At 46.4% G+C, this 22,953-nt stretch overlaps 1 protein-coding gene across 3 annotated transcripts in view; it reads left to right on the top strand.

The window, feature by feature from the left end:
* GALNT10 (polypeptide N-acetylgalactosaminyltransferase 10) overlaps positions 1-11,468 on the top strand; it is a 218,939-nt gene extending 207,471 nt beyond the window's left edge. For 2 of the 3 annotated variants that reach the window (XM_004428615.2, XM_087429519.1), the window contains exons 10-12: positions 1,269-1,385; positions 6,707-6,856; positions 7,342-11,468. In XM_004428615.2, the coding sequence (XP_004428672.1) occupies positions 1,269-1,385; positions 6,707-6,856; positions 7,342-7,500 (426 nt within the window). In that variant the 3' untranslated portion in view covers positions 7,501-11,468. The remainder of the gene's footprint in view (positions 1-1,268; positions 1,386-6,706; positions 6,857-7,341) is intronic. The other variant, XM_087429518.1, reaches the window with a different exon arrangement.
* The last annotated feature ends 11,485 nt before the right edge of the window (positions 11,469-22,953 follow it).

The following is a 22,953-nucleotide window of genomic DNA, read 5'->3' as shown; positions in this document are numbered from 1 at the left end:
GAAACACCAGCTGTGACTTGTTCAAATTCACACGGCAAGTTAGAGGGACCTTTCCTGACTAAGCTGTCTGGCGAGCCCCACCCAACACCAGCATGAGTATTCTAGAGGAGGTGTTGTGTTGACTTCCTCGTGAAGCTTTTCTTTTCTTTGTCAGTTTATTGGCTTTCTCCCCTGTGTCAGTTCAAGTCCTGCAAGAAGCAGACACCAAGATGGGATTAGATGTGCAAGGGACTTGTGGGGAAACCTGAGAGAAAAAGTGAGCAGGGAGCTGGGGGAGGCTGGAAGAGCCGTCCAACCGTGATGCCCGTCTGTGCTCTGGGAAGGGGAGAGGAAAGGAAGGGGGGGCCAAGTAGGAAGAGTCCCAGAGCAGTGAGGCTCTAAGGAAGTCTGCCCGGGTTAATGAGGAGTCTTCAAGCCAGGTGTCCTGTCAGAGGAGTCCGGCATCTCCCAGGAGTGGGCCTGCCACAGTATCCCTGCCTCCCTTGGTCATTAGCTGGAAGCAGCCCTGGGGAAGCGTGGCCTCCACTCAGGCACAGTGGTGGATTCAGAACACAGCAGCTGGGTGGTCAGGCTCCCTGCAGTGTGGAGTGGCGTGTTTTCACAGCCACCACACCGCCCCCCCCCCCACCCCTCAGACAAAATGGGAGCGATATCTATGAGGCGGGAACTACATAATGTGACCCCAGCACCCAGCATGGTGGCCTGTCCATAGTAAGTGCCGGCTATGCAAGCAGCCTAGGCCTTCACACTCCCCACCAGTGTTCCTCCACCACACCACGCCTGTCTTCATGAGACCGCTGCTGTTCTTTGGATCCTGCCACCTCCTGCCATTCACCTGCCCTAAAAGGCTGAGAGTCCAAGACCCTACAGCAAAGATGTCATGTCCTTTCCTAGGGTGGTTTTCAAGGTGTGGTCCCTGGATCACCTGGAATGGGGGTAAATTAGGTTTCTGGACCTTGTGGGTCAAGTTCTCTGGGAGTGGGGCCAGGGAGTCCTCCTTTTAACACCCCCTCACCTCCAGTCTCATCCCCACCATCTCCCCGTGACTCCATGTGCTCTAAGACAGCCGGGTTTAGAGGAGCTCCTCTGTGGACTGAGTATTCCTTTATTGAGAGGCTCAAGGTACTTCCACTAACCCACAGCAAGCTTTATAGACAATTCAGAGCTCAGCCCATCTGATGTCTCTGCCTTGGTTCCCTCGTGCCACCCCAGCAGGGGCCCAGGTGGGTGTCTCAAGGTGCCTCACTGGTCCACTCTTTCCCATCCAGATCCGCAATGTGGGTACGGGGCTGTGTGCAGACACGAAGCACGGGGCCGTGGGCTCCCTGCTGAGGCTGGAGAGCTGCGTCCGGGGCCGAGGGGAGGCCGCGTGGAACAACATGCAGGTAAGGGCCTCTCCTCGGGGACTGGCAGCCAGGCTCTCTGTGCCATCTGCCACCTGGAGTGCTCACGTGGTCAGGGCTGGGCAGGAGAGGCCACAGGTCAACAATAAGTGACAAGTCAGCCCAGAGGGTGACTTATAAGAGCTTCCTGAACACCTCGGAGAGAGAAATCCTTCACATTGCAATAAAACCATCAATCTGGACTTTGTTTACGGATGACGGACACCCAGCCCAAATGGCCTCCACAAAAAGAGGGAGTTATTGGCTTATGTCACTGAAGAGCCTAGATGATGTCATCGGGATCTCTCCAGAGTCTCAACCCTGCTTTCTCTCTGTTGGCTTCCTTCTTAACCTACTCTTCCCAGGTGGTGGCAGATGTGACCACCGGCAGCAAAGGCTTCCGTCCCCCCATGGCAAAGCATGTCCCTTCGCAGAGTTCTGGGAAAGCCCTGGGGCTCTCACACGTGGGCTTTCCTGAGCCAGTTGTGGTGAGGATGTGATACAGTCCTCATATTGATCGGGCCTGGGTCACACACCCACTCCTGGAGCCTGGGGTATGGTCAGCCTCACCTGGAGGGCGGGAAGAAGAGTGAGAGAAGGCTGGCTCCCCAAGGAGGTTATCAAAAGAATGAGGAGTGCAAGCCAGCCATGCAGGAGAAGCCGCCACTCTCAGGAAACTGCATTTAGCTTTCCGAGATCCCTTCCTCCAATCAGGTAACATCAACGGTAAATCACACAGCACCTGCTGAATCTTGGTTGAAGGATACATTTTTAGTCTCCTTACAATTTTCTGGGATTTTGGAAGTGTACACTGATATAAGCCTGTAATGTGGGTCCTCTGAACAACAGAACTCAGAAGGGGTGCATACATACTCACTGAGAGTCGACAGCGCCACCTCTCACACGGGCACAGTGCCCAGCCTGGCATAGCTCCCCCTCCCTCTGAAATGCTTGTCGCTCTCCCTCATCCTTTCTTGATAGCAGTTCTTATTAGATAGTGGCTCTCCTAGACTAATTCTTCTGAATTCTCCAAGGCAGTGTGTGGCTGCTCCCCACTCCCATCTCACCCTGGGGCCCTAGAAAAGACCAAGAAGAGCTTGGGGCCTGGATAGAAGGTGCCCAGGGAGCTTTTCCTCAGAACAGCCTCACTATGTGGCAGAAAGTCCACATTAATGCCTGAGGAGTCACACAAACAAGCAACAAAATGGTACCTGGATGTGGCTGTGCCAGACTCCACCCTCTGAAATGGGAAGCACGGCAGCCCAATTGCCCCAGTGGGATCTGTATACCCTGGGGCCCTCAACCACCCTGAGCAGAGAGCGCTAGTGAGCCTCTAAAGGGAGAAATGTGTGTCTAAAATATAGTCCTGAGCTGGAGAAGGCCTGGGAAATAAACAGGAGGCAGTAGCTGGTGATACCATTCTTCTGTCACCACAATGTCCACTTCTGGCAAAGATGGAATAACGGGCTGGATCAACCCTCATGCCAGAAACAGCCAAAAAAGGGGACAAAATACGTGAAACAACTGTTTTCAGAAGAGTGGACATCTGGCAATGAAGGACAATAATCCTTGAGACAGAGGGAGCAAGCAAGGTCAGCCCTGTGATTGTCCCAGCTTCCTTCCTTGAGAGAGTTTCCAGTCCACAAGTCAGGGAAGGGGAACCAGGAGGAGCCAGGCAGACTCCCTGAGTTGAGGAGACGGAGCTGCATGTGCAGGAGACCAAGGTGGCTAGAATCACAAAACAGAATGTGGGAGAGGAGAGAGCTGGAGACAGACAGGACTTCTGAGACCTACCGAGTCCTCCTTGAATGTTCAGCAGAGACTGGGCAGTGCATGCATGCGAGGACACTTCCTGGGCTGGGGAAAGAGCCACCTGAGAGGATTAGAGGGAACAGTGCCTGGGCCTCACACAGGGCCAGGAATGGTGCCTGTTCTCACTAGCCCGAGTGGAAAACACCGTGAGCCTATTAAAGAAATTGACATTGTAGTTAAAAACCTTCCCACAAAGGAAAATCCAGGCCCAGCTAGACTCACTGGTAAATTCTACCAACACTTAAAGAAGAAACGTTACCAGTTCTACAAAAACTCTTCCAGAAAAGAAGGGAACACTTCCCAATTCAATTTGTGAGGCCAGCATTGCCTTAATAGCAAAACCAGACTAAGACGTTATAAGAAAACCACAGACCAATATCTCCCATGAACATAGATGCAAAAGTTCTAAACAGAATTTTAGAAAATCATATCTAACAGTATCTAAAAAGGATAATACATCATGACTAAGTGTAATTTATCCCAGGAATGCAGGGTTGGTTTAACATTAGGAAATAAATCAATGTGATTCACCATGCTAACAAACTGAAAAAGAAAAGCCTTATAATCACCTCAATACAGCCAGAAAAAGCATTTGACAAAATCCAACATCCATTCCTAGTAAAAACTCTCAGCAAACCGGGAATAAAGGGAACTTCTTCAACTTGATAAATGGCATCTATAAAAAAAACTTGCAGGGCCAGCCTGATGGCTTAGTGGTTAAGTGTGCGTGCTCCACTACTGGCGGCCCGGGTTCAGATCCCAGGCGTGCACCGACGCATCGCTTCTCCGGCCATGCTGAGGCCACGTGTCACATACAGCAACTAGAAGGATGTGCAACTATGACATACAACTATCTACTGGGGCTTTGGGGAAGAAAAAAAGGAGGAGGCAAGGCAACAGATGTTAGCTCAGAGCTGGTCTTCCTCAGCAAAAAAAAAAAAAAGAGGAGGATTAGCACGGATGTTAGCTCAGGGCTGATCTCCCTCACAAAAAATAAATAAGTAAATAATAAAATAATAATAAATTTTAAAAAACCTACAGCTAACATCATACTTAATGGTAAAAATCTGATGCTTTTCCCTTAAGATCAGGAACAAGAAAAGGATTCTGACCTTATCATTTCTATTTGATGCTGTACTGAGGTTCTAACCTGTGGCAAGAAAAAGAAATAAAAGTCATCCAGATGCAAAAAGAAGGAAAACTGTCTTTATTTGCAGACTATATGATCATCTTTGTGGAAAATTCAATTGAATCTACAGAGAAGCTACCAGAAGTAATAACTGAGTTTTTAAAAGTTACAAGATACAAAAGTCAATTGTATTTTTATATATTAATAATGAAGAACCAGAAATTAAAATTAAAAGCATTTACTATGAAAAAAATATGAAATACTCAGGTATGTAACTGACAAAAGATGTGAAAGACCTGTACACTGAAAACTACAAAACATTGCTGATAGAAATTAAAGAAGTTCTAAATAAATGAAGATTTATACCATGTTCATAGGTTGGAAGACTCAATATTGATATCAATCCTTTCCAGATCAATATATAGATTCAACATAATCCTAACATCCTAGCAGGCTTTTTTGTAGAAATTGAAAAACTGATTCTAAAACTCATATGGAAATGGACAGGACCTAGAATAGCCAAAACAACTTTCAAAAAGAAGTACAAAGTTAAAAGACTAACACCACCTAATTTCAAGATATATTAAAGTGTCAGTAATCAAAACAGTGGTATTGACATAAAGAAAGATCAATGGAACAAAATAAGAGAGTCCAGAAATAGACCCATACATATATAGACAGCCGATTTTTGCAGAGGTTCAAAGGCAATTCATTGAAGGATTTCAACAAATGGTGCTGGAACAATTGGATATCCATATGCAAAAAAAAAGAATTTCAATACCTTATATATATGCAAAAATTAACTCAAAATGGATCATTGACCTAAACGTAAAACCTAAAACAAAATCTTTTAGAGGAAAACATAGGCAAACGCATCTGTGACCTTGGGTTAATCAGTGATTTCTTAGATTCAACACCAAAAGTACAATCCATAGAAGAAAAAAAATTGATAAATTAGACTTCTTCAAAATGAAAAACTTCCGTTCTTTAAAAGACACTGTTGAGAAAATAGAAAGGCAAGCCACAGTCTGGGAGAAAATGTTTACAAAGCATATATCTGATAAAGGACTTATATCTAGAATATATAAAACTCTTAAAACTCAATAATAAGAAAATCCAATTTAAAAATGGGCAAAAGATTTGCACAGTCACTTTAGGAAAGAAGGTATATCAGTGGCAAATAAACACATCAAAAATGCTTAACTGCATGAGTTATTAGAGAAATGGAAATTAAAATTATAACCTATTAAAAATATTCACCATACCAAGGGTTGGCAAGGATGTAGATGAACTGGAACTGTACACTGCTGGCGGGAATGTAAATGGTACAACCATTTTGGAAAACAGTTTGGGAGTTTCTTAGAAAGTTAAACATTGATCTATCATATGATCCAACCATTCCACTGCTAGGTATTTATCCAAGAGAAAAGAAAGCATACGTCCATACAAAGACTTGTACACAAATGTTCATAGCAGTTTTATTTCTAATAACTAAAAACTGGAAACAACCCAAATGTCCAAGAACAAGTAAATGGATTACCATGCGTAATACTGCTCGGCAATACCAAGGAATGAACTGTTGATAAATGCTATTATGACATGGATGAATCTCAACAAAGTTATGTTGGTGAAAGAAATCAGACAAAAAAAGGATACATGCTGTATGATTCTTTTTATATAAAATTCTAGTAGATTAGCAAAATCTAATCTTTTTATATAAAAATCTAAAGAATCTCGAGTGATGGAAGACAGATCAGTGGTTGCCCAAGGGCCTGGGGGGTGGGGAGGGACAGGAGGAAGAGATTACAAAGGGGCAGGAGGACACTTGGGGGAGTGATGGATATGTTCATTACCTTGATTATGATGACAGTTTCACAGGTGCAAACTTATGTCAAATGCATCAAATCATACACTTTAAATGTGTGCAGTTTGTCGTATGCCAATTATTCTTCAATAAAGCTGCTGGAAAAAAAACCCTTATCCCTCAAATACAATATGGGGACCTGATCTGGATCCTGATTCAAACAGACTAACTGTGAAAAGAAATTTATAAGACAATCCAAGAACACTTGAATTCTAGATATTTGATGACATTGAGGACTTTGTGGTAACTTGTCATTGTTACAATGGCACTTACTGAAGTATTTACACCTGACATGATGTGTCTGGGACTTGCTTCACAGTAAGGTGGGGGTCAGGGGAGTGCGGGGATGAAGCTGTAGCAAGATTTGCCATGAGTTGGTAAGTGTTGAAGCTCAGTTACTGGAACAGGTGTGGGCAATATACTCTTTTCCGGACCTCTGTGTTTAAAATTCTCTGTAATTACAAAAAAAGGAAGTCCCCTGGCTTTGCTGTCCCTATCATGATGTCCCTGTGTGTACAGGTGTTCACCTTCACCTGGAGAGAGGACATCCGGCCTGGAGACCCCCAGCACACCAAGAAGTTCTGCTTCGACGCCATCTCCCACACCAGCCCAGTCACCCTCTATGATTGCCACAGCATGAAGGGCAACCAGCTGTGGAAATACCGCAAAGTAAGCCGGGATATGTGGGGGGAGCGGGGCAACCGGCCACCTCACTCCTCCCGCCAGAGCCCACTCACTCATGCATTTGTTCCACAAACCTACCACGCCCGACTTTCTAGTCATTTAAGAGAAGCCAGAAATCCAGATTTTTATGTGAAATCTCTAGAATCTTAAATGTTGGCAACTGAGTCCATTAAAAAAAAAAAAAACACCATGAGAACCAATGAAATTTGACTGGAGACAGGCAGTGACTAGGGCCCAGGCCTGGAAGGGCATGCTTCACTTATGCCCGTATCCCATTGACCAGAACTCAGGCCCATGGAGAGGTCAACTGTGAGGGAGGTGGGCCGTGTCTCACTGTGTGCTCAGGAGGAAAGCCCAACACGTCTGTGAGCGGCTGGCCAGTCACGGCCTCACTGCCTCGTTGCTGTTTTTGCTGCTGCTCTCTGCTCGTATCCCAGCACGGCCTGGCTGATAACCTCCCTGTTTTGCAGGACAAGACCCTGTACCACCCCATCAGCGGCAGTTGTGTGGACTGTAGTGCAAGTGACCGCAGGATCTTCATGAACACCTGTAACCCCTCCTCTCTCACACAGCAGTGGCTGTTTGAACACACCAACGCAACAGTCTTGGAAAAATTCAATAGGAACTGAGCCCCCACGTCCCCTTGGCAGGCCTGGCGGGGTCCTCTCCAGCACTCACTGCAGCCTTCATCTCCCGAGGGAGGCAGGGCTTCCGTGGGCACCGTGATGTCAAAGGTGCCGGCCAACTGGTCCAGGGCGAAGGGGGCTCTGGAGGCTGGAGCAAGGTGTCTGCCTGTCCTGGAGGCCCTGAGCTGCGGAGGTGGGGTGGAGAGCAGACCCCACAAGAGGCCGCATGCGAGAACAGAGCCTGCTTTAACCCTGGTGGCATCACGCGAATCCAGGAGGGCCTTTTCAGCTTTGTCGCCATGTTCCCTTGAGCATTATGCAGGAGGAACGTCAGGGCAGCCCTAGGCCACCCAAAAATGCTCCTACAGGTTGTCTGGCTTTCAGATGGCTCATATATGACGGTCCTTTAGAAAGAGAGGCAAATTTGCCTGTTTGGGGCAGCTTTGAGCACCTGTGCCATCCATCTGCAGCAGAAGGAAAGGAAGTTTTTTTCGGGGCCACTGGTTTCAGCCTTTTAGTTTTTGCCTGTCGTGGGGTCACTGCAATTACTGCCGAGCTTCTGTTCTCTGTCACAGCCCCAGGCCATGCAGTCGAAGGCCACACCTGGGGCCCTCGGAGTGTTCAGTGCTGATCGCTAGCCAACTGCCAGGCCTGGGGCCAGAAGCGGTACCCCCAGACATTCCTGTGCAGCCGTGGACACACGGGATGTCTCCTCTTGCTCTCCACGTACTTGAAACGCCCATTTTCGTGCTCTCTGGCCACAAGCACAGCCCAGCCACCAGCCATTCAGGGCTGTGTGTCAGGTGGCCTTGGGCCCATGGTAAAGGCCTAGTAGAAGACCTCCAAACTATAAGTTCTGGCCAAATTTCCCTGACTGATCAGTGCTTCCATTTTCCTCTCTCTCTCTCTCAGGCAATTACCTGCCTCAGGAGAGGAAGAGAGGTGGAGGTGCTCACCTCACGGAGTCTGGGGGACTCCTGGGTGGACCATGGGCGAGATGCCTAGCCTCTGACCTCATCACAGTTCTAGTTCTCATGTAAAACTCCAGAATTTTTAAAGAACTCTAGAATTTGATCACAAACTAGAGTATACATAGGATTCTGGTATTCTAGCATCCAGTATGGATTTCTAGAATGCTATGATTATAGGAGCCAGCCAAATGTAATACATTCAAGGCAGTCCCCAGCCTAGAGACAATCTGTGAAATCCAAGGTTGGTGGTGTTGGGGGGAGGGGGCGGGGGACCTGTGTCCATCAGCTCGTACTGGAAGCCTTGGTACCACACGGTCCTCAGGGCAGACCTGACGCCCTGCAACCTCCCACCATTAGCACAGCTGCAGTGGAGAAAAGAACCCCGTGTCCCATGAACAGATGTACACCCAGCTCCATGCCAGTCCTTCGTGTTTAGTCCTTTTGCTTTGTTAATTGTGTGTCAGACTCCCAGAGGGTTCCCAGACTAATAGGAAGCATTGCTGTAACCAATCTGCTCCCCCAGATTCAGAAATGGAAATCGCATTCTACAACCTATGGCTTCCACCAGCTAGCCCAGGAAATACTTGAAATCAGTATTCCAATTAGAGCTGGGTTTCTCGATTGTGTCGTTTACCAGTTAAATAACTGAGACATAAATCTGGGAACAGAACCACGAATCTGCCTTTGAGATGCTGGCAGATCTCAAGGCCATCAATTTTCTGGGGGAGAAATAAACACTCCCAACTACTACCACTCCAGTTAAGCGTGTAGCTGGCAAAGCGTCACTTCCACTTCTGCCCCAGCACAAGCCCTGCTCTGGCCACCTGTCCACAGGAGAGGTGGCCCCTGTGCTTGCAAAGCTTGCTTGTTGATCCCTCATGTCTTTTCCAAATGAGTGCTCTGTCTTTAGAAGTGGCCCTCTGTAGGAAGGAGTCAAAAGATGAGGCCCCTTCCAGAATCTAGGATAATAAGAACGTTGCAATTTGGAGAGTTGAGTTAGGATTCATCATCAGAGAGCAATGCAGCATCATTAAAATAAAAACTGTGCCTTTTCAAAAGAAAAAATGCAAATGTACAGCAAATCCCTAAACTTGAACCATTTCCTAGTGCCTTGCTAGATAAACATAAAGGGGCAGGTTTGGGGGGAGGGGAAACGTGTTTGGTGGTGTGTGCACTTCCTGTTGGATGAGTGTGTGTTTCTTAATGTCTAATTTCAGGCAGGAGACGTTGGTCCTAGAGCAGGATCTGAGACAGGGATGCCCCCCAAGAGCCAGAAGCCAGAAGTTGTTCCAGTTATTGCAAGGAACATTCCAAATTTAAAAGGGCAGCTGGACAACTCGTTTAGTCCGTGGACTAGAAAGACCTCAGCAGCCCCTGGGAGAGGACTCTGTGTGGAGGCCATGCCTGCAGTGCCCCTCCCGGCCTCCAGATGGAGTGTGGGGCACTGGCTAGATTGCCAAATGGTCCCACTCCAAGTGGGTGACAGTGTTCTTGGCAGGACCATGCTGAGAGCTGAGAGACCAGCTCGGCAGGACTCGTGCTGAAAGCAGGAGCAGCAGCAGGCAGTCCTGGGCCTTCCTCTTCCGCATCCTTTGGTTCTCCTTTAGAATCTGGTTTTGCACACTCCACAGGGATGGGCGGGTCCTCTGAGCACTCTGGCATTTGTAATTGCTGAGCCCACCTGTGTAAGTGCTGGGACTTGACAAAGTGTGTAATGGGGGAAGGAAGGAGACAAGTTCATGGCTTAGCTGACCAACTAACTGATTGCCAGTACTGGCCACTCATTGTTTTGGCCTCATTTTGAAAACCACCTGTCTCGAGGATTCGGGTTCCTGCTCACACCCCCAGCTGATGCTCAGTAAAACAGCCAGGAGCCTGTGGGGGTGCTGTCAGCCAGGTCCTGGGTGAGAACATGGACCCCTTTTCCTCTAAAGCCTTTTTCTGAGCATGAGGTCACAAAGCACAGTGTGGACCGGGTGGCCCACCAGCAGCCTTTCCAAAGGGGGACTCCAGAAACATTTCAGAATGCCAAGAGCATCTTTGCCCTAAGTACAAGGCCTTTGGGAGTGGCTAAATGTGCAGGCACATGTGTGAAAAGCCATTCCACCTTGTGCCTCCAATTGGAGCTTTCAAGTTTTAGAACAGCCCAGGAACTGTTGATTCTCCCCTTTAGGAAGAAATAGCTCAGAGGCAGAAGGGAGTCCATCCACAGGAAAGGTCTCACGGGGATGTGATGTTAGGTCCAGGGGAGAAAGAGCAGGTCTTGGTGAAGACGTAGCGTATGGATTCCCAAAGTCCACATTATATTCACTTTTCAAACCTCCTACCTGTTGAATTTCTCTTTCTTCTTAAGAAATAGGTGATGTCCTTGAAAGTGGCTCCGTATTTCTTACTGTGCATCTCCATCTTACTAGTCTCTGGAGTCTCAAAAGAGTGGTAAAGCACCTTTCAGTAATGGCTGAGAGATGTGGTTTCCTTGCTTCAATGGTCTGTAGTTTGTACAGATTGCGTAATCTTTTCTAATTCCCAGGAGGCAATGCATTTTTAATGTTTTCTGAAGATGAGTAAGTGTGGGAGAGGGGCAAGGAGTCCAGTTCTGTTCAGAATTCTGCTTTCAACTGAAGCTCTTTGTGAAAATCCAAGTAATATTTTAGTTCAAACTTGATCTTGAGCCAAGGCCACTGCCCCCTCTGGGGTGGGAGTTGGACCTACATTCCAAGTGACAAGGTCCTCTTAACATCTGCCCCCAAAATGGTTTTGATTCAGCTGAGCCAGGCGACAGGGTTGGGCTCCTGCTCTGTTATTGGCTTGAAGACTGGGATCCCAAAGGGATTACAGGCAGGCAAGATTTGAGAAGTCAGACTGGGATTCCATAGAGAAAGCTCAAGACCACCAGCCTCTCTTCTCCTGCCTGGAAAAGTGAGCCTTTGTGAAGAACTGACTTACCATGTACAATTGTGACTGTGATTGTTGTTGAGTAAACCTCCAGACTTTCTCTAACATGGTCTCTGGTTTATTCTTTGTCGTGCGCCATTCTCCATTCCATCATTCCCCACGTATTCGTTGAGCACCTACTCGGTACCCAGGCCCTCTGCTGGGTACTGATCAAATTCCCAACAGCCATTGTTCTGGAGAGGAAGGCAGATCTCAGACAACTAACCAAGATGATTTCAGATGTGACCAGGGCTATGGAGGACATAAATCAAGATATTTTAGAGACTAGAGTGGGGATCAACGTCAGATAAGATAGTCAGGGGATGCCTCTCTGTGAGACCTGAAAGACATGAGGGAAGTGTGAGCCAAGAGGCAGTTTGGGGGAGAGAGTTCCAGGCAAGGGGAACAGCTAGTGCAAAGGCCCTGATGCAGGAAGGCGTCCCTGTGTTGGAGGCACAGAAGGAGGTGAGCCCAGAGTTAGGTGGGATAGCCCACGAAGGGTCTTACAGACTACACCCCAGGAATGGAGGATTTCATGAGGGCAGTGATAATACAAAGTAAGCTTAGCTCATTTCTGATGCTCCCCCATCAGGGCTACAAGTAGGGCTACAAGTCCCTACTTGACAAAACATTTGGATGCTTTTTTGAGTATTAGATTTGTGTAATACCATGTGGTGGAAAAAGCACTTGCTGGCCTGGCTGTGCCACAGGCTCAGTGATATCTTGTGCAAATCCCGCCCCCTGTGTAGACCTCAGTATTCTGCAGTAGAATGAGAAGGGATGATGCTCCCAGCTCCACGCGTGGTCCTATGGTTGAGTCTTGGTGTGAGGCTACAGGTGACCATGAGCAGAAGCTGCCTGCTGGTGCTGTCTCTCTGGGCCCACCAGAGGGCGCTGTGGACCACGGCTTGGAGAAGGCTGATTAACAATAAGGGGGAATCTGTTCCCTGGCCACCTTGGCAGGCTTGAGCCCTGGAACCAGAGGGTCGATATTTTCTTTTGTAACTTCCATTATTTTTCGTTTGAAAAATCTTTCACCACCCATGAATATGATAATTTTCCATCTACATTTTCTTCTAAAACTTTTAATGGTTCCTTTAAAAAGACTAAACTCTTATTCAGAAAAAAAAAGAAGAGAGGGAAGAACATTCCAGGTGTAGAGGCAGCATGGCTGAAGACCCTGTGGAGGGAGCATGACAGACAAGGAGGCAGGTGAGGCTGGAACGGAGTGGGAGAGAAAGGAGAGACAAGGAGAGGCAGGCAGAAGCCAGACCCTGCAGGCCCTTGTGGCCCTGATGAGGAGTCTCTGGTCTCTATTTTAAAAGCAGTAGGAACCATCAGAGTTTTAAACTGGGCAGAGAGAGCAGCATCCGATGTGCCCTAGGCTGATGTCTAGAGCCAAGAATGGCTTGCTCAAGGTGCTGGGCACATGGGCACCCAGGGCTACAGAGAGAAACGAATCCAGGGCGCTGGCCCTTGGGTGCCTCCTCAGGGTCACTGACCGCTGGGAGGGAAGGTCCCTCCTCCCTGGAGCAGGTGGGAGGATAGGAAGATTACGTTCTCACTCATTTTAGCTCCTTGTCCTCCCAAGCCCACAAGCAAGTCCAAGGTATCTAAAGTACTTGGCTGGACGCAGAGTGAGAGCTCTGTTGGTGGCGGGGGAATGCTTACTGGATACAGATTCAGAGAACTGGGCAATTCCCTCCAAGTTTTGGATCCTCTTTTTCTCTGTATTTAGTTGGGATTGGGGCTTCAGGGCTCCTGGCACTTAGTAAGGGCTCAGTAAGTATTTGATGAATGGACAAATGGATGAATAAGATAGTTTAGGCCTTTTTTTCCTCCACTCACAGCCCACAGATCTGATCGATTCTGAGAGTGCTTCTACATTTGCTCTCTGCTCCGTGCCCTTGAGAAAGTCCCTTCCCTTCCCTAAGCCTCAGATTCTCCATATGGCAATGGGGAGAAGGGGAGCATATTAGATAATGGTCAGCCTGGACCCTTACAGTTCTACAAATCTGGCATCTAGTATTTTGCAGTGGCCTGATCTTGTTAAGGATTCACTTTCCAAGCTCAGCTGGGGATGGGAGTGGGACCCCCTCCCAGTTCCATGGTTGGTGTCTCCCACGTTAGGGCTTCTGGGCTTTGCTGAAGTGGGTCCGGGATTCAGTATCCAAAGCTTCCTTCCTGCAGCTGCTCACAGCTCTGCCAACCTCTGGCCTCAGGCAGCTGGCTCCTCTTTTGTTCACCCTCGACACCTGGGCTGCCTGGCTTGGCAATACCTGGGGTCCGTGATGGTGCCCCAGAGCAGCCTGCAGTTCTAACCTGCAAGTCTGACTTGATTCAGGGCTGGCAAGGGGATGGCCCTTGGTGTACTCATGCTCACTCACATACACAACACCGTAGAAACAAAGGAACACACGGTGAACTCTCAGAAAAGTGGGTTTCTTAGCAACTTTACAGTCTTTGTTCATGAGCTACTTGGAATTGAAGTAGCATCTGATCTCCTACCAGCTCCTGCCTGGGGATGGGCAGAAAGGGGTGGCAGGTCTGCCCTTGCTGGAGCTGAGAGCTGAGCTATTGGCCTATCAGTCAGCCTGGGAAGCTGAGGCCCGAATTCTGGGATTGTCCAGGTTCGGGGAAAAGTCCCTGCTACACTTTCTTCACAGCTACAGCTGCTTGGTAATTCAATCAACAAACATATACTGAAACATGTACTGTGGGCCCATGGTGGTCTGACTCTGTGCCCCATAGTGGTTGGTCCCAGCTCTGTCCTAGGCCCTGGAGATACAGGTGACTAAGGGATGATCTGCAACCTCTATAGCCTAGTGATGGGAACAGACAAGGATCCAGACAGGTAAGAAGGGAAGCACGTGATCCCCACTGCTCTGCTTATAACTTTACAGCTTGTAACTTTACTCCAGGCCTTTAGAATAAATCCTAAACTTCTTAGCCAGGCTGAAAAGGTCCTTTGGGGCGGGGCCCTGCCTGCTTTTCCATCACCTCTCCAGCAGGGCTCAGGTGCCCACACAGGCCAAGGCTTTCTCACCTCCAGACCCCTGCTGGTCCCTCTGCTTGGAATGTTCTCCCTCTGCTGGTCCCTCTGCTTGGAATGTTCTCCCTCTGCTGGTCCCTCTGCTTGGAATGTTCTCCCTCTGCTGGTCCCTCTGCTTGGAATGTTCTCCCTCTGCTGGCAGCTTCTTTTCATCTGTAGGTCTCAGCTTAACTGTCATGTCCCCCAAGACGCTTCCTCAACCACCCTATCAAGTATAGACCCACACACATCGTCCTCTGTCATTCTCAGCACCTTTGTAGCTCCCTGGCACCTATCCTGATATATAGTTCATTCTCATTATTCACAATGGTTATGTTCTATAAAGTCACGTGAACACGGACTTAGTGAAGACAGAACCACTGCTCCTAGGAGAGGACAGGGTTAGGTTCCCGTGAGCCTCTGGTCACCACATTTTCATCAACTGACCAATACGAAACCTTGTTTTATGTGCATTTCTGTTTAAAGACACCGTATCGAATATAGATTGTGAGTTCATTAACATTGAACTGGCCAACAACACGGTGACTATGCCTCAGTGAAGCTAATCTAACATGTACATGTTCTCTGTAGGTACACTTAGTGCCCAGAAACTCTAGACAGCACCTCAGCACTATGCTGGCAGGCATTTCAAACCAAATCACCAACAAAAATATGCGGCATTAAATAGACCACAAAAAGGACACTTGCTTACAGCATGAGAGCTGAATTGACCTCAGCTGGGAACATGCGTGTTGGGTGACTCAGATTTGTCACTACTCTACACACGCACATGTTCACAGGTGACCTGGAAGCTGCCACGAGTATTGGTTTTGAGGTTACAGATACATTTTAGTGCATAGGCATATTTGCAAATACGAAATCAGTGAATAATGAGGGTTAATTATTATTAATTATTTTGTTCATTCGTTTGTCTAGTTGTTTAACGTCTTTCTCCTCCACTTGACTTTAGCAGCGCAAGGCTCTGTCTGTATTGTCCACATTTTTGTCCCCAGCTCTTAGCAGAACTGATTTGGATCTTGGAAATTGTTGAGCTGCTGATGAACCAACCATCTATCTGTGGAATTTTAGTGCTGTGAAATTTATTAAGAATTCTTACTATTTATATCACCATTAGCTGCATATTTAGTTAAGGGCAAAATAAAACAGCTTTCCAGGGCTGACTTTTTTCTGACCAAACTCACAAAAGACTGATATATACATCAAAAGTTGTTAATTTTTTATGGACATTAGAATTTTCCAGCGACCAAAATAATTATGTGCAGTGTCCTAGTATCAGCTGAATTACTCCTTAGGAGAAGTTTGCTTGGTGATCCAGCATTAAAGAAAGGAGGCGTGGAGAGGCTAAGGGATCTTTTGCCTTCCCGTGGCAGAGTACTATATACACAGGCCCCTACTTCCTTTACAGGTTTCTGAAAATGTGACTAATATCGAAAGTACAAAAGCCAAACAACAAATTTATTCTATCAACAGGGCACTTCTATTCCTAGCGAATAAAAAATGGTGTAACATTTCCAATTACACTTGCAATTTTGGACACAATCTTTGATGATATATTTTCTGCCTTTCCTACTATATCTTCAATTTGATTATTTTCCTTCGCTAATCAAAAAACAGGCTTAAGAACATCGAGTGGAGGCTAAAGATTCATCCCTTTCAACAAATCTAATGATTTCTATCTTTGTATCAATTATGAAGAGTTAATGATACACATACTTCCTTTATTGAAATATAATTCACCCATTTGAAGTGTATAATTCAGTGTTCTTAGTATATTCACAAGGTTATGCAACCATCACCACTTCCTAATTCCAGAATATTTTTGTCCCCTCCAAAAGAGACTCCATACCCGTTAGCAGTCACTCCCCACCCCAACACCCCCAGTCCCTCAGCCCCTGGTAACCACTAATCTTTCTGTCTCTATGAATTTGCCTTTTCTGGACATTTCACATAAATGGAATCATACAACGTGTGGCCTTTCGTGTCTGGCTGTCACTCAGCACAATATTTTCAAGATTCATCCACGTTGTAGCATGCATCAGTACTTCATTCCTTTTTATCATGGAATAATATTCCATTGTCTGGATACACCACATTTCGTTTCTCCACTCATCAGTTGATGGACATTTGGGTTGTCGCCACCTTTTGGCTATTATGAATAATGCTGCTATGAGAATTCATGTACAAGTTTTTGTGTGGATGTATGTTTTCATTTCTCTTGGGTAGATACCTAAGGGTCGAATTGCTAGGTCGTGTGGTAACTCTGTTTAACATTTTGAGGACCTGCTAAACTGTTTTCCAAAGTAGCTCACTATTTTTGCATCCTACTGTTTTGCACACTAGCAGCAGTACGTGGGTTTCAGTTTCTCCACATCCTCGCCAATACTTGCTGTTGTCTATCTTGTTGACTATAGCCATCCTAATAGGTGTGAAGTAATATCTCATTGTGGTTTTGATTTACATTTCCCTAATGACTGGTGATGTTGAGCATCTTTTCATGTGCTTATTGGCCATTTGTATATCTTCTGTGAAGAAATGTCTATTCAAACCCTTTGCCCACTTTTTAATTGGTTTGTCTTTTCATTACTGAATTATAAGAGTTTATCATATTTCTGAATACAAGTCCCTTGTCAGATACATGATTTGCAAGCATTTTCTCCCATTCTGTAGATCATCTTTTCACTTTCTTGATATACACATACTTCTTATCACTACTATATTTTTCCATTTACACAATTTTATAAAATGAGGTTCAGATGCAATAAAATAATCAAATACTTTCCCAATCATTGCTGTGCAGATGGATTTGGAGACCACCTATGTGGCAGCTGAACCGTTGGCAGATAAGCAGTACCCCCCTGCCATCTTGAAATATGATGTCTCCTTCCCTAACGTGCAGATATCTGAACTCAGGGTACAATGGGAAGCTTAGGGGTGTCAACATGTAATAGATCAAATAACAACTACCACTTACTGAGCATTTACTATGTGCAAGACACTATGCTAAGTGCTTTGCATGATCACATTTGATCCTCACAATAGCCCTAAAAGAGAAGTGCTATGATTATCCCATTTTACAGATGAAGAAAACTGAGGCTCATATAGTTTAAGTAAGTTGTCAGTGGTCCTACAGCTAGTAAAGTGGCAGAGCTGGGATCGAAACCAAGTGCTTCTGAGCCCAGAGCCTTTGCTCTTTTCCACGGTGCCAACAGCTACAATGCCTGTCACATGCCAGGCTGCAGACCAGGGCCAGAGCCAGAGGAAGCGCTCACAGGTCCTCAGTGGAATGAAGGAAATAAGGACAATGTTGTGGGTTTTTCATGAAGCTAAATTTATTCCATTTAAATGACTGTCTTTTATTCTGAGATTCTCCTACTTTTCTGGTATTCCATATTTCCTACTTAATTACAGTACCAAAAGATGGTATTTTTCTTATTATTATTATAAAAGAAATATAGGGATATAGTAAAATATCCAAACAGGAAAAAGGATTATAAAATTCAAATTCTTCCTGCCTTTCCTCCCCTGACCTGCAGTCCCCACCACAGAGGCAACCACATCTACTAGTTTCTTGTGTATCCTTAATGTGTGTGTCTGTATGTGTGTATAAAATTTTTAAGAAATACAATGGAATTTACACTCTGCATACTGCTTTGTGTCTTTTTTTTTTTTTTTACTTAATAAATATCTTGGTATAGTTGGGTATGGTTAAACTAGTTTATTGAAAAAAATGTTTACTGAGTCCCTACTCTGTTAGCCACCAGGATTGGAGAATCAGTGTTGCATGCACTGGAGTGACACGAACAAAGAGGATAGACATGGTCCCTGCCTTCATGGAGCTTATATTGTAATGAGAGAGACAGTCACACAGCAAAAATAATAATAAAATAGAATAACTGCATATTGTCATGAATGCTAATAAGAAGACACTGAATAGAGAATAGTGATGAGCAGGAGTGCAGGAGACCAACTCCTTTTAATCAGGGAAGACTCTCTGGGGAGGTGACATTTAAATTAAGACTTGAAGGATGGAGCCAGCATGGGAGGAGCAGGCGGAACAGCCTTGTAGGCAGAGGGAACTGTAAATGCAAAGACCTCAAGGTAGGAAGGAGCTTGGCTTATTTGAGGAACTTAAGGAAGAATAACAAACAGAGCGGAGGCATGGGGGACAGGGCGAAGAGACCACAGGGGCACTGTCAGAAGGCACTGGGAAGCTGGTGAGAGGCTCTGAAGAGGGTATGGCATGGTCTGGTTTGTGTAGATGTCACCTATGGAAGAGTGGCTTAGGGACCAGTTCAGAAGAAAAGGCATCTCATCTTTCAGGCAAAAGATGGTGGCGGCCTGGGCTGGGCTGCCTGCCATAGGAAATGAAGCAAAGGGGAGAGAGAGTAAATATGTATCAGAAGTAGACAAAAGTGCCTCCACTATGGGTTGACTTGGAGTGAGGGGAGAGGAAGGGAGACTTAAGGGTGGGACAGGTTGCAGTTTATGGATTTGGGTGTCAGAGAAGGTTATAACTTGAACATGTTGGTCTGTGATGCCTCTGGAGCATTCCAAGCAAAGAGCTGAATGATGCTATCTGGAGCTCAGAGGAGAGGTCTCAGCCAGAACTATAAAGTTGGGGGGTTATCGACCTATAATTTTAAATATCTGGGGGTAGGTTTGGGTATGGAAAAGAATGTTATAGTTACTGATTCAAGCTGCCCATTTTAAAATCTAGCTTTTCTTAAAGGCTTTAAGTTCAACTTACAAATCTTATTCCATTATAAATCTAGTAATTTTTCATATAAAGATAGGGACAATCACTTTCACTTGTTCTTTGATTACTGTTGAATTAATTCTTTTTTTTTTTTTTAAAGATTTATTTATTTTTTCCCCCCAAAGCCCCAGTAGATAGTTGTGTGTCATAGCCGCACATTCTTCTAGTTGCTGCATGTGGGACGCGGCCTCAGCATGGCCAGAGAAGCAGCGCGTCGGTGCACGCCCGGATCCGAGCCCGGGCCACCAGCAGTGGAGCGCGCTCACTTAACCACCAAGCCACGGGGCCGGCCCTTGAATTAATTCTTAAGTTCAATAGATTCAATCCTCCTTAAAGATTTAACAGACTTACAGCCTTAATTAATCAAATTTCCTTAGACAGTTCAGACTACAGTTACAAATTTAATATGCCTGATTTTTTTTCAAACACTTTAAATGCCCAACAAGGCAGACTTATAAATCTAAAACGCAAGATCTTTCTAAGCACTTAAACAATTGTTGTAAATTAATTATCTAAACTTATAAATGTAGCAAATCAGATTCTCTTGGCCATTTCAAGAATCTTAAATCCTACACAGAGCAGAACAAGGATCACAGAAGCTTCTCTCCTGTATTCATTTATTTCTTCATTATTTGAATATTTATTTATATTTCCTCTCTGGAGTTACAGATTTACTCCCCCAGCAAAGGGATCAGAATTTTTTCCAGATATTGCTATTTAGAGCCAATCTACATAATAACATGGGGAAAGCTTATGATAAAGCATTCCTTGAAAAAAGACTATAAAATTGTGCATAAAAGATAGTTAAAAGCATGACCCCCAACCAAAAAAAAAATACATAGAGGTTGGGGGTATCAATCTGGGTCCAATTAGGAAAGAGAAACCACACACTAATTTGAATAGGGAAAGATTTATTAATTATAATAGGGTACTGTAGTAATGAGGTATTGCCTAGTAAGAAGCAGAGAACTCCAAAGAATACAGGCATAGCAGATAGAAGGAGCAGCCAGTCCCCCTAGGGCTGAGATAGAGCACCCAAGGAAAAGGCCCCCACCACCTCCCCTACCAGAAGAGTGGTGCCTGGGGAAGCTGGTGCTAAAGAAGCTGTGTGTACTGTAGTAGCCTGGTGCTGGATGCAAACACTGTTTTGAAAAAGTATCTAAGTGCAAAATACATGTGGGAAATACAGAAGTCTTATCCATACCAATCAGCTTTGGAACCAACATTATACACTGCCTTGTACAGATACCCAGCTGTTTTCTTTGTATATGTCTGAGCTCTCCTGTTAGAAGATATTCTCTTTTTTTTTTTTGTGAGGAATATCAGCCCTGAGCTAACATCCATGCTAATCCTCCTCTTTTTGCTGAGGAAGACCAGCTCTGAGCTAACATCTATTGCCAATCCTGCTCCTTCCCCCCGCGCCCAAAGCCTCAGTAGATAGTTGTATGTCATAGTTGCACATCCTTCTAGCTGCTGTATGTGGGACGCGGCCTCAGCATGGCTGGAGAAGCGGTGCATCTGTGCGCACCCGGGGTTCCGAACCCCGGCCGCTAGTAGTGGAGCGTGAGCACTTAACCGCTAAGCCACCGGGCCGGCCCTGAAGAAGATATTCTCTTTTAGGGCTGAGTTCTGTTTCATCCTCCTCTTGTAGCCAACCCTGAAATGAGTGTATGCAATATGCTCAATAATTTACTTTGAATATATGAACTCTGAAGGAGGAATCCTATTAAACTGTGCCTTTTTTCCATTAATTTTTTACTCTATTTTTTCCTACTGTAAAAGCAATAAATGTTTATTGGGGGGAAATGCAAAGATAGAAAAGGAGAAAAATATCAACAATATTTCCACCACCCAGAAATAATTGCTATTAACACTTTAGTGTATTTCTTATGCACAAAGTTTTTTTTTTAAACATAGATGTACACACATCATATCCCACATGCAACTTTATAGCCTGCATTTTTAACTTAACATAAATAAAGCATTTCTCTAGCTCATCATCAACTCCTTGTTGAAGAGTCAATGCTGAATTATTGTATACAGAAATTTATAGAAAATTGATGTTGAAACTACCTTAAATGTTGAAAACATCATAAGTGACTACAAAATATCTCATTCTGAAGATGTCAAGTAGTTTACTTAACCACTTCCCTTGTAAAAATTTTAGGTTCTTTTTTTATTTTTCCCATTATAAATAATCCCATAATGAACATTGTTGTGTTTAAAATTGACTCTGCTAGGTCAATATCCTAAAATGGCTGTCCCACCTGTGAAATTACTAGGCTAGAGGGTACAAATACATTTAAGGCCACTGAGGAAAATTTAAGATCACAGGGCATCTGCTTGTAAACATAGAAACTGGTGGCTTTCCCTTTTTCCACAGGACACAAACCAGAAGCCTCTTCAATGCCACCTAGTACTACCAAGATAGGTACACGTGCTCACCTAACACTCCCCATCCCCTCCACGCCGCTCTCCCCTAGAAAATGCTACCCAGCCCTAAATGATTACATCACGGCATGACACTGGGCTAGTCCCTTCGGATCTTTAGCCCTCATTTGTCCCCAAGCTGCCCAGGGGAGAGGTGGCCTGACTAGGGGTGCTACACTAGAGTATTTCCCTATGGTCTTTCTGGATATGTGTCACGCCCTGGACGCCGAACCCCGAGCTATGGGGCTTGGCAGGGCGCGGTCACCTAGCGAGTAGTACCGGAGGCTTAAAGCAATGGAAGCTACAGTTTACAGATCTCCAGGGAGGGCCCAAGACTCAGCAAGCCCTTCCTCATGCCAAGATTGACCCTGGGTCCTCCATCCCCAGCCTTTTCTCCATTTCCTCCGCAGCCTCCCTCTTCTCCGCGGTTCCCCTAGTCCACCCTCCAGACCTTATCGTGACTTCCGATTCCTCCCGGCGGAGGGGTCACCCAAGCCCCTGGAGGGTCTCCTTCCCCTCCCCTTCTTTTTCCGCGCGGACCAAACCATCCCCAGTCCCCACAGTCTGGGGTCTCCGCCACCCTCAAGCATCCTCCTACCTTGCAAGACCGGCCATGAGACCCCCATCATCTCCCCTGCACGTCTTTCCTCGTATCAGTACGGAATTGTCCCTCTGTCTTTCCCACCATGACTGGCTTTCTGTCCTGTATCACCCACCCTACCTCCCCCACCAGTCTGCGGGTCCTCTGGCCCTGGCCCTCCCGTTTTACCCAGTCTGTCCCTCTCATGACAGTACCTCTATTCCCTTTAGGTTCCCCCTCATATGCTCCTCCCCACGTCTGTTCCTCTGCGCCCCCGCCCACGTCTGTACTTCTGTCCGCCCCTGAATGTGGTCCTCTGTTCCCGGAGTCTGCCCCTCTGTCCACTCAGGCCCCTGCTCACCGCCCCTCCTTGGGCCGGGAGAGTCTGCGGCCCCTTCCCCTCCCTCACCCACGGAACTCTTCCCTGTTCCACTTTCTCTACTTTGAACCCATCCCAGCAGAGTCCAGGAAGTAGCCAGGCGCCGGGGACTGGCAGCTGTCGCGCCCAATGGGGCGCGCCAGCGGCGGCGGCGGCCCCGCCCAGAGAACAAGCGCTACCAATGGGCGCGCGGAGGCGGGACTTCCGCTGTCCCGCGGAGGGCGGGGGGAGCGAACTGTTGTGGTGCGGAGCGTTGGGCGGGCGGCGGCCGGACGGCCCAGGGGCTGCCGCGGGACTCGGGGCGCAGCCGAGCGGCTGCAGGGGTGGGGCGGGCCGGACGCGCCGCGGGGCCCG

Source organism: Ceratotherium simum, chromosome 4, assembly GCF_057802395.1.
Source record: "Ceratotherium simum simum isolate JZ-2026a chromosome 4, ASM5780239v1, whole genome shotgun sequence".
In the NCBI taxonomy this organism is placed as follows: Eukaryota; Metazoa; Chordata; class Mammalia; order Perissodactyla; family Rhinocerotidae; genus Ceratotherium; species Ceratotherium simum.
Note: the sequence above shows the minus strand (reverse complement) of the source record. Positions and strands in the feature narration are given on the sequence as shown.